This window comes from Panthera tigris, chromosome A2 (genome assembly GCF_018350195.1).
Source record: "Panthera tigris isolate Pti1 chromosome A2, P.tigris_Pti1_mat1.1, whole genome shotgun sequence".
NCBI lineage: Eukaryota > Metazoa > Chordata > Mammalia > Carnivora > Felidae > Panthera > Panthera tigris.
The window spans coordinates 20,449,816-20,461,477 of NC_056661.1; the positions used below are offsets into that span (position 1 = coordinate 20,449,816).

The 11,662-nt window shown below is 43.9% G+C and overlaps 2 protein-coding genes across 2 annotated transcripts in view; one reads left to right on the forward strand and one right to left on the reverse strand.

Moving 5' to 3' along the window:
• Window positions 1-3,475: 3,475 nt before the first annotated feature.
• LOC102952243 (IQ domain-containing protein F5-like) overlaps window positions 3,476-11,662 on the forward strand; it is a 31,559-nt gene continuing 23,372 nt past the window's right edge. Inside the window, exons 1-3 of the mRNA XM_042979052.1 lie at window positions 3,476-3,539; window positions 4,438-4,511; window positions 7,404-7,487. Coding sequence (XP_042834986.1) covers window positions 3,491-3,539; window positions 4,438-4,511; window positions 7,404-7,487 — 207 coding nt within the window. The 5' untranslated portion in view covers window positions 3,476-3,490. The remainder of the gene's footprint in view (window positions 3,540-4,437; window positions 4,512-7,403; window positions 7,488-11,662) is intronic.
• On the reverse strand, window positions 6,078-6,816 carry IQCF6 (IQ motif containing F6). Its single transcript, XM_007081966.2, has 2 exons — window positions 6,715-6,816; window positions 6,078-6,503 (listed from the first exon to the last, which is right to left on the reverse strand). The coding sequence occupies exons 1-2, from the start codon at window positions 6,727-6,729 to the stop codon at window positions 6,135-6,137; spliced, it is 384 nt and encodes a 127-aa protein (XP_007082028.1). The 5' UTR covers window positions 6,730-6,816; the 3' UTR covers window positions 6,078-6,134.

Here is an 11,662-nt window from a genome sequence, read left to right on the forward strand (position 1 = left end):
AACGCTTACTGCTTTTCCACCCCAAATGAGCTCTGAGATTGGCAAACCGAAGGCAGGTGCCTTGCATTAGTCCTTCAGGTAACACCCAGACAGATTAGACCAGCAAACATGATTCTATGGTCTGCTCTGCTCTGGAATCAGTAACCAGGTCCCACACTGGGGATATGGGCTGCCATCTGCAAGACAGCCCTCATTCTGAAGAGGAGGGATGGGACAATGGCAAGTAAAAATTCCACAAAGTCTTCCTACTGTTTTTAAATTGCCTTTTTCTTTAATCAGCATTCATTTGGTTGCTGTAAACTTTTGACTGTTTTGTAGAGTTCTGACAAAGTTGGTTTTGATAGTTTTTGTTTGACTTTTTGATGTTTCTATGGAGGAATGGGCCTAGGAGCCATCCACTGTGTCATTTTCATGGATATCACTACATTCCTTTTTTTTTGTTTCCTAGAAACTTTATTTTTAGCTTTTACATTTAGGACTTAGATCATACTAGTTGACCACAAATGGGTGAGACTCTTTCCAGATTCTATTTTGTTTCATTGATCTATTTATCTTAATAAACACCACATTGTCTTAATTACTGTAGCTTTCTAGTAAAGCTTGAGGTCAGGTGAGGTAAGCTCTTCAATTTTATTTGATTTTTTTCAAGACTGTCTTGGCTGTTCTAGGTCCTTTGCTTTTCAACATAGGTTTTAGAATCAGCCTTTTAAGTTGCACAAAAACAATCTTCTGGAATTTTGTTTGGGATTGTATTGAATATATAGATCAATTTGTGGGAAACTGTAATCTTAGCAATATTGTCACTCAATTCATGAATATGGCATATTTTTTCATTTATTTCAGTCTTCTTTAATTTCTCTCAGCAATGTTGTGTAGTTTTCAGCATGGAAATCTTCTATTTATGTTTCTTAGGCATTTGATTTTTTTTTTGATGCTATTGGAAATGCTTATTTAAGTTTAATTTCATTTTCCAGTTTTTTGTTAGTTATAATTTACTTTTTTACTGTGGTAAAATATACATGACATAAAATTTGCCCTTTTAACTATTTTTAAGAGAATGTTTCTATGGAATTAAATACATTCATGCTGTTATGTAACCATCACCACCATCCATCTTTTTCATCTTCTCCACATGACTCTGTATCCATTAAACATTAATTTCCCATTCCCTCCTCCCCCTCCCCCTGGCAAACACCATTCTACTTTCTGTCTCTATGAATTTGGCTACTCTTGAAGTTTCATATAAGAGGAATCATAATAGTATTTGTTTTTTGTGACTGGCTTATTTCATTTAGCATTATGTCCTCAGGATTCATTCATATTATAAATATGTTGATGTTTCCTTCTTTTTGAGGGCAGAATAACATTCCATATGTGCTAATTTTGTTTATGCATTCATCTATCAATGGACACTTGGGTTGCTTCCACCTTTTGGTTATTGTGAATATGTTGCTATAACCATGGGCCATACTATCTGTTGAATTTCTCCTTTCACTTCTTTTGGGTGTATACCCAGAACTGGACTTGCTGGGTCATATGGTAATTCCATTTTTAATATTTTGAGAATTGCCATACAATTTTCTACAATAGCTGTACCGTTTTGCATTCCTACCAGCAGTGCACAAACTTTTCAATTTCTCCACATCCTTGCCAACACTTGCTATTTTGGGTTTTTTTGTTTGTTGTTTTTTTTTCAGAAAAGCCTTCATATCCTAATGGATACAAAGTGATATCTTATCATGGTTTTGATTTGCATTTCCCTAATGATTAGTGATGCTGCACATCTTTTCATGTGCTTGTTGGCCATTTATATATCTTCTTTGGACAATTGATTTTTGTATATTGACATTATATCCCATGACTGTACTAAACTCACATATTCAAGTAGGTGTTCAAGTAGATACTTAATGACTTTCTATGTACACAATCAAGCTGTTTACAAATGCAGACAGCTTTAGTACTTTTGTTCTAGTCATTATGCCTTTTATTTTTTATATTAACAGCCTTTCATTTTAAAGCAGTTTTAGGTTTATGGAAAAATTGAGCAGAAAATAGAAGTCCCATGGGCTCCCTGCTCCTCATCCTGCTGCACACAGTTTAGCTTATTATTAACATCTTGTATTAGCGTGGTACATTTATTACAATTGACAAACCAGTATTGCTGCATTATTATTAACTAAAGCCCATGGTTTACATCAGAGCTCACTTTGTGTTTTGTAGTTCTCTGGTTTTTGACAAATACATAATTTCATGTATCTGCATTTATAGTATACAGAATAAAATGCTCCTATGGTTTCACCTGTTCATCCCTCATTCCCTCCACCAGACACCTGCCAACCATTTACTGTCTCCATAGTTTGCCTTTTCCAGGATGTCATATAGTTGGAATCATGCAATATGTTACCTTTTCAGATTTAAGTTCAAAATTCCTCCATGTCTTTCTGTGGCTTGACAGCTTGTTTCTTTTTATCACTAAATATTCCATTGTGGTATGGATGTACCGCAGTAAGTTTATCAGTTACCCATTGGAAAGTCTTCTTGGTTGCCTTCAACTTTTGACAATTGTGAATACAACTGCTGTAAACATTCATATGCAGATTTTTGTGTAGACATAAGTGTTCAACTCACTTGAGTAAATACAAAGAAGCTGAATTGCTGGATCATATAGGGAGCCTATGTTTGGTTCTGTATTAAACCATCAAACTGTCCTCCAGAGTGGCTGTGCCATTTAGCATTCCCACCAGCATTGAATAAGCATTCCTGTTGCTCCACATCTTAGCCAGCATTTGGTGTTGTCAGTGTTTTGGATTTTTGACTTCCTAATAGATGTGTAGGGTTATTTCATTATTGTTTTAATTTTCAATTCTTTAATAATGTATGTCGAATATCTTTTCATATGCTAGTTTGCCATCCGTACCTCTTTTCTGGTGAAGTGCCTGCTTGGTCTTTTCTTCATTTTTAATGAGTTGTTCATTTTCTTATTATTAAGTTTTCAGGGTTATTTGTACATTTTAGATAACAAATCTATATCAACTGTCTTTTGCAAACATTTTCTTCCAGTTTGTGGTTTCTTTTCTCATAACCACTGTCTTTTGCAGAACAGAAGCTTTTATTTTAATGAGGTCCAGCTTATCAATTCTTTCACGGCTCTCGGAGTATTATACTTCTGTGATCCATTTTGAGTTAATTTTGTAAAAAGTGTAAGGTCTGTGTCTAGCTTCACCTTTTTTGCATGTGGATGTTGTTTTTTAACATCATTCATTGAAAAAAACCTTTCCATTGGATTGTCTTTGCTCCATTTTCAAAGTTCAGTTGACTATATTTGTGTGAGTCTATTTCTGGGCTCTCTCTTCTGTTCCATTGATCTATTCTTTCAACAATACTGCACTATCTTAATTACTGTATCTGTACTGCAAATCTTGTAATTGCACAGCGCCATCTCATTTTGGGTTTGCCATGTGGGACAGAGAGAAGCAGAAGACAAGGCAGGATGGAGGCCCTGAATGGTGGAATCAGAACTGAAATTGGAGATGTATCAGGTGAGGGGCTTGAGAGCATGGGGTGAGCATCCTGGGAGCAAGAATGAAATGCCACCTGGGAATCCTTTTTCAGAGCTGCAAGGGACCAGTAGGAGATGGGCCCTTACTTGCTGAACTATCTTCTTAGGGGCCTAGTATGCTGGGCCAGTCTGAAGGTCAGTATATTTCTTTGTTGATCAGGCCTAGGGCAATATCTCTTGGGGACACAATGTCACTTGGGGAAAGAGCAAGAATGGAGATACAAAGTCCCCCAGAGTGTGCTCAGGACCACTCCTGCCCCAAGGCTACAAGCGTCTCCCCCTCCCCCACCCATCCCTACTTCTAGTGTTTCGGTGTATTCTCAGGGAGAGTTCCTTCTCCAGCTCAATTCTCGATGATGGGGAAGAGAAGGGAAGTTCTGTGATGTTCTGTGAGGGTTTGAGAGGTCTGACTCGGAAAGCCCCACCTACAGCCTCACCTCTGCTGAGGAGCTCTGGGTGTCTCCACCAATCCAGGCCGACTCTAGCCACAGACCTGGCTGCTAAAGGAGATCCTCTCTGTGGAATCCCATCCTATGTCTCATTGATTTCTTCTGCCTCAGGCTGTCTGTTGCCCAACACCCACAGGTCCAGACACCTCCGGTTCTCAAGACCCCCGGCCATTAGAGGGACACCCAAGGTGGTAGTTTAGACCTTGGATGAAGCTTGGCCTTCTTGGGCTGGTCCCTGAGTCTCCATTGCTCACACAGGAATGGTGCCATATTCCTGGGGTCCTGTCTCTGGGGATAAGAGGCCCCACATATTTTCCCCCCAACAGCCTCTCCCCATCCCAGCCCCAGCTACCTGTGTTTTCTTGCTTCCAAGAATTTTCCACCAAAGGAGCTCTCCCTCTGAATCCCTGTTTTACTTTGCATTCTTAGCTCATCGCAGAGTGGAAAGCCTTAATTACCTTGAGCCTGGCGAGCAGTTTGGACTTCTGCATCACCATCCCCAGGTAGGACCACATGGGCCTAGTGGGCTATATTACCTGAGCTGGGAAGGGCTTAACTCAGCGGTTTTCAAATCATGGTTGCACATTGAATTCCAATGTCCAGGCCTCTCCACGGACCAGTAAAAGTAGGATCTCTGGATATGCCCAGGCATTGGTATGTTTTGTGTCCTAGGGGATTCCAATGAAACATAGGTTGAGAATCAGAGATGTAAAGCCTTGCCAGCCTGGGTTTTAACCATCTCTCGCTGCAGGGGTGGTGCCTACAGGGAAAGTCATGCAGAATTCTGCCATATTCAGCATGCAGACCTAGCGAGTCTCCTGCCTCTCACGCCAGCGAGGCGGGCAGATGAGAGCTGTGTCCAGAGCTCCTGGAGGGGTTCCTTTGGAAGAGCAAGCTATGGCTGCATCACTGCCATCTGCAGCTACTGGAGGCAATGAGTGTCAGACTGATCCCTGAATCCCCGTCTCTGCCATAGCTGTTCTGGAAACACCCTCCTGTGAGCCCCACACGCACGCACGCACACCCCTGAGGAGAGGGGAAGCCTTACCCAGATGCAAGGCCCCTGAGGACCTCTGATTTCTGTACACTTCCTCCCACCCCTCAGGCAAGGCCACCCATTGCAGACACCTGGGGAGGGTCATGAGCCTCAGGCTTCTGGGAGGCAGGTTCAGAGACAAATATCTGAGGGACCTTGAGCATCCAGGCAGAGGCTGTGAGAGACAGAGACAGAGGGCTGAGCCTGGGTGCTGAGAGTTAGCAAGAAATTCAGCCAGCACAGGCCATCAGCTCCTGAGACAGGCCCTGCAGGGGGCGTGACCGTCTGTGGGAGGGTTGGGGCAAATACAGTGGATCTTGGGGGGAGGCCAGAAGAGCTGCTTCTGAAGATGTGGTAAGATTTAGAGGTCATATCCCTAAACCAATGACTTCCAGTGGCATAGGGACAGTCCTTGCCTACCCTTGGACTCCCTATGCTTGTTTCCTCAGCCCTACCTCCCTGGGCTCTCTCTCCCTTCCCCCACAGTGCCTGGTTTTCCCAGGAAGTGGCCAGCAGAGGGGAGGGAAACCTTGTCTCTCAACCCCTGGTGGTGGAAGCGGCAGGCACAGCTGCTGCTCCTGGGCTCCTGTCCTGGTCTTCCCCAGAGACTAGCTCTGGCTGACTGTCCCCCAGTGAGGCACATCTCCTGTCCTGCTGTTGCTCAGCTGGGTGCCCTGTCTTCCTGGCTCCCTGTCAAACACTGCACTGGCCCTGAGGACCCTGCCTAGCATAGGCCTGTGGAATCCTGGTCTTCCCAGCTGGCTCTGGCTGCAGCCTGACTCTCTGGTGTCCTATCTTGAATGGAGATGCCTGGGGAGGGGCTGCAGAAAAATAAAGCCCAATGCCTAACCCTGCTTGTGGAGAGAGCTGGGGTCAGGCTGGCTGAGGTGTCAGAGCCTGTCCTGGGTCCTGGGGTCTCTTCTGGGTACAGGATGGGTCAGATTTGCATTAAGAGTAAGGGCCTAGAGTGGGGTACCCTGGGATGGGCTGATCCCTCTTTTATGGCTTCTAATTTCCAAAGAGCAAGAGTATGCTCAGTTAAGTGTCTTTATTGGAAGAGAGATCCAGTCTCCTTGGCTCTACTAGTGCCCTAGGTCAAGAGAATTTCGATGTCAAGTTCCAGCCGGCTGGCTTTGACCTCATAGCGGCCCCGGATCAGACCCCGGGTTTGACTGGTATGCCAGCGCCAGTGAGACTGGATGATGCAGGCCGCTTGGCGTGCCTGAAGAAATCGTCTGCGAGCCTGCCACATCCGAACCTGTGCCTGCACTTTCACCACTGCCCACTCCTGGCAGGTGTAGAGTCTTAGTGCCAGGCGCCGTCTCTGCTCCAGCATCTTGGCCTGCATCGACCTCCACCAGCACTGGATGACCCAGGCCCTGAGTGCTGTGTGTAGTAACGTCCGGCGCACCATGTTGCCACGCCACCATGACTGAATCTTTACAGCTGCGTTCTCTAACTGATCAGGGGAGGGAAGAACACGGAGATGCTCATTGGGGTACCCTCCCATTTCTGTCCCCATCTGTGGTGCTGGGTAGAAAGGGGGCCTGGCACAGTTGGCCCTGCCCTCCCATTTCCAGGCCCATTCATCTTATTTCCAGTTCCCCACTCATCAGTAGTCACTGCTTATTATCTGTCAGGCAGACCCTTTCCGTGTGGGTGTTACTCACATTTTGTGTGTCCATGGCCCTGGTCTTCAGAGTCCACTCATTTATCAGGCCACCCTAGTCTTTAGCCCCGCCCTCAACTGTTAGTCACCCCCCCCCTCCCGTTAGACTCCGCCCACCTGCACACAGGTCTCCTCCCTCATCAGGTCCTGTCCATCCACATTTTTGCCACATCTCTCTCCTCTCTCCTCTTGTTCGTGCCTCCTTCCGGATTGACCAGTCCCCTCATTTGTTAATTCCCATCATTTTGGAGGTCGGCCGTTATCTCTTGCTTGCAGTATATTTCGCAGACCCAACTAGCCTCTTAAGTCTTGCTCTTTTTACACTTTCCAGTCACTTATTTCTGTTCCTGTTGGCGGCAGCAATAAGAGACTCATGCAGCTTTCCTTCAAGTAAGGGGTTTTACTTAGGAATACTCCTAGCCAGTTTGGATTTCCAGAAGCTTAAGTGTCAGAGCCCGTGGGAGGGCCTCCAAACAGTGCATTCACAGGCTAGTATGCTTTCATGTAAAATTTGTGAAAGCAAGACAGTTGAAGAGGGCCTCTGTCTCCCCCTGTCTGACCACCTCTGTCACTCTTCTACTGGGTGGTGTTGGAATGGCTGCAGCCCTTTTTGGGACATGACTAAGGAGAAACAGCTGGGATATGCGTACTTAGTATGGGTTAAATGAGACAGATTTATGTCGTTCACAGTCACCGTGGGGAATAGATACATCCTTGCCAACCATTCCACTAGAAATGGCTTCCAGGAAGGCTCTCACCAGTTACTGTGTCATGGTAAGAAGATGCAGCGACACATGCTGCTACGGTGATATGAACATGCCCTACAGCACCAGGCACCAGAAGTAGGTGGGCGGGGGAGGAGAACGGAGGTTTGAAAAGTATGGAGATAAAAGCTGCTCTGTAGAAAGTTCTTCCTCTTATTAGACATGTAAAACCGTAACTGGAAGATTCTGTTCTCACTGATGCCCGCTTAAAACTGAGGTTCTGTCTTGTTGGGAATATACCTGCTAATGCAATGAGACCATTATAAACATGCCATACTTTTCTCTTATTTTGGTGTGAATTTTGTGAAAGGGAATTGATCAGAATTCCTGTGATTTCAGTGCAGCAACTAGCAGAGCTACTCAGAACAAACAGTGTGTAAGTCAGCATGAGAAATCATACTTTACTTCATGGCATCCTGAGTATCTATAATAAATAAGTTTCTATCAAAAATGATATTACAAAATCATCATATTCAGAAGTAATCAAAGGTTATGCTGCAAAAAGATGTAGGAAAAGCATGATAGAGGTGGGAAGGTGAGCTAATATATACATGATGCTATGCTTTGGTATTTGCCAACTTTTGAGAATTTACAATTTGTTGTCATTTCTTTATTTGTCCTTCATTATTCACTTGCCAATTTCAAGCCTGTAATTTTGTATTCTTTTTCTTAAAGTAGGCCTTCCAAATTATATAAGCCTCAGGCCCCACAAAACCTGGATCTGCCCTGCCGTGTGTAAGAATGCAATTGTGCAGCCAGGTCTCCTGGGAGCTCACAGAAAGCTGCGATTCCAGGATTCAGGGTTGGGACTGGAAGTGCGGACGCAGGTGATGCAGAGATGCCGGGCGTCCTTTGGGATCTGGAAGGCCATTGTGGCTCTGGCTTTAGCATGCGTGTTAGCATTCATTTTTCTGCATGAGGGTTTGCTAGGCATCCGCTGCCTGTTGGGCTATGCACTGTCTGTGGCTCCTGTTTATGTGTATTTGAGACCTTGTGTGAACGCTCATTCTCATGGCCATGGCATTGGCCGTTGGGGTGTCTCAGAGGTTCTGTCCCTCTTGTCAGCCACACAAGCTCTTTGCATCATGTGAAAAGTCCTCTGGAGCAGACTCTGTTGCTTCCTTTAATAACTGTCAATCTGGGTGAGCAGAGAGCTGATATCAGTGTCTTAAAGGCCTCCATCCCTGCACTCAGCTGTTGGTCCTGGCATCAGGCATCTATCCACTCCCAGTCCAGTCCACCAGATTTTGCAGAAGGGATCCACAGGCTGTGGGCATGGCCAGTGTTCGGAGGCTCAGTCCATCTGGGCCAGGTTGCCATGATCAGGGTATCAGATCCCACTATTCCTTGTGAGTCTCTCCCCTACCCCACTCTGTCCTAGGTGTGTTGTTGCCAGAATACCTTGGCTTTGTCTCCTTCTTAGAAGTCTCTGGGAGAACCTGCTGGCCCCTTTTATGTTCATGCTTTTATAGGTATTCACAAAGTGGCAGCAGATGGGGCCGAGAGGTAAGATTACAGACCTCGAGCCTTGGTCTCTATTTCATCAGTCCCCTCCGCTCCCCAGCTTCCGGCTCTCTTCTCTTCCTTGCTTGATTTCTTGATCTGATTATAAAATGGTACATATGTTGCTAACATTTCAACTAATGCAGAAACATGTAAGGTGGAAAGTGGATTTCCCATGAAATTTGCCTTCAAAGCTCTTCCTCCAGAATTTATACCATGCACAGACTAGTTTACATTTTCTATTAAAAATAGTTTCTTTTTAATTCATATATTTCAAACTAAAATATCCCTTAGCAATCCTTCTTGGCATTAGTACTAATTCCAGCTTGGAGAGTATCCTGGACAATTAGTTATGCCTTTATAGACACGGTACATCCATGTACCTAAGGAAATATAAAACTGTTTTGTGTGTTTTATGTATTTTTTTAAGTTAATTGAGGTAAAAATTACATAACATAAAATTGACCATTTTAACCATTTTATTATTTTGTTTATTTAGAGAGACAGCACAAGCGTTAGAGGGAGAGAAAGAATCTTAAGCAGGCTCCACACCCAACACGGAGCCCAACACGGGGCTTGATCTCAAACCCTGAGATCATGACTTGAGCCAAAACGAAGAGTTGGTTGCTGGGGGCGCCAGGGTGGCTCAGTTGGTTGAGTGTCCGACTTCAGCTCGAGTCATGATCTCATGGTTCGTGAGTTTGAGCCCCGCATTGGGCTCTGTGCTAACAGCTCAGAGCCTGGAGCCTGCTTTGGATTCTGTGTCTCTCTCTTTCTCTGCCCCTCCCCTGCTCTCTCTCTCTCTCTCTCTCTCTCTCTCTCTCTCTCTCTCTGGCTCTCTCTCTCTCAAATAAATTAAAAAAACATTTAAAAAATTAAAAAAAAAAAAAAAGAGTTTGTTGCTTAACTGACTGAGCCACCCAGGCACCCCTTAACCATTTTAAAGTGTATAATTGAGTGGCTTTTAGTACATGTGCCATGTTATACAACCATCACTGCTATCACTGCTATCTACTTAACCAACTGAGCCACCCAGGTGCCCCTCGGCTTGTTTTAATTCTAATTTTGCCCCCTCCCCCCCCAATAAACCGTGTATCCATTACACAGTCATTTCCCACTACCCTTCTGTCACCCCAGACCCTGGCAGCTACTAATCTGCTTTTAGTCTATATGGAGTTGCCTGTTCCAGATGTTTCTTATAAATGGAATGAGAGAATAAATGGCCTTTTATGACTGGCTTCTTTTACTTTGCATGTTTTCAAGGTTCATCCGTGTTCTAATATGTATCAGTACTTCATTCCTTTCTATGGCTAACTACTATTTTCTTGCATGGATATACCACATTTTGTGTATCCACTCATAAATTGGCAGATATGTTAATGTTTTTCGCTCTTTGGTGATTGTCAGTAGTACTGCTCTGAGCATTTGTGTACAAGTATTGGTTTGAACACCTGTTTTTAGTTCTTTTAGCTATATACCTAGGAGTGGAATTGCTGGGTCATGTGGGAATTCTGTGTTTAACTTTCTGAGGAACTGCCAATCTGTTTTCCACAGCATCCAGGCCATTTTACATTCCCACCAGTCTCCATATCCTTGCCAACACTTGTTATTTCCCACTTTTTAAAATTATAGCATTTAATTGGGGTTATGATTTGCATTTGCCAGATGATGTTGAACATGTGCTTTGGGGGCATTTGCGTATTTTTCTTTGGAGAAATGTCTATTCATGTCCACTGACCACTTTTAAATTGGCTTCTTTGTCTTTTCATTGTTGAGTTGTAAGACGTCTTTATATATTCTGGACTCTAGGTCCTTATCAGATATTTGATTTGAAAATATTTTCTTGGGGCACCTGGGTGGCTCAGTTGGTTGAGCGTCTGATTTCGGCTCAGGTCATGATCTCACAGCTCGTGAGTTCAAGCCCTGCATCGGGCTCTGTGTGACAGCTCAGAGCCTGGAGCCTGCTTCTGCTTCTGTGTCTCTCTCTCTTTCTGGCCCTAACCCACTCGCATTCTGTCTGTTTCTCTCAAAAATAAATAAACATTAAAAAAAATTAAAAAAAATATTTTCTTCCATTTTGTAGGTTGTTTTTTCCTTTTTTATATAATGACCTTTGGTGCACAAAAGTTCTTAATTCTGTTGACATCCAATTTATCTATTTTTCTTCCATTGCTTATACTTCGGTGCTAGAGCTAAGAATCCATCCACGGCCAAATCCAAGCTCATAAAGTGTTACTCCTGTGTTTTCTTCTCAGAGTTTTATAGTTTTATCTCTTACCTTTGGGACTTCAATCGATTATGAGTTAATATTTGTATATGCTGTGAGACAAGAATGCAACTCCATGCTTTTGCAGAGGGTTACCCAGTTGTCCAGGCAGCATTTGCTGAAGAGAATATCCTTTCCCCTGAGTCTTGGTGTCCTTGTTGAAAAATCAGTTGAACACAGGGGCTCTTGGGTGGCTCAGTTGGTTAAGCCTCTGACTTTGGCTCAGGTCATGCATGATCTCATGGTTCTTGAGTTCAGGCCCCACACTGGGCTTTCTGCTGAATCTGCTTCAGATCCTCTGTCCCCTTCTCTCTCTGCCCTTCCCCTGCTCTTGCTCTCTCTTTCTCAAAAAATAAATAAACTTAGAAAATTAAAAAATAAAAGAAAAATCAATTGAACATAGATCTATAGGTTTA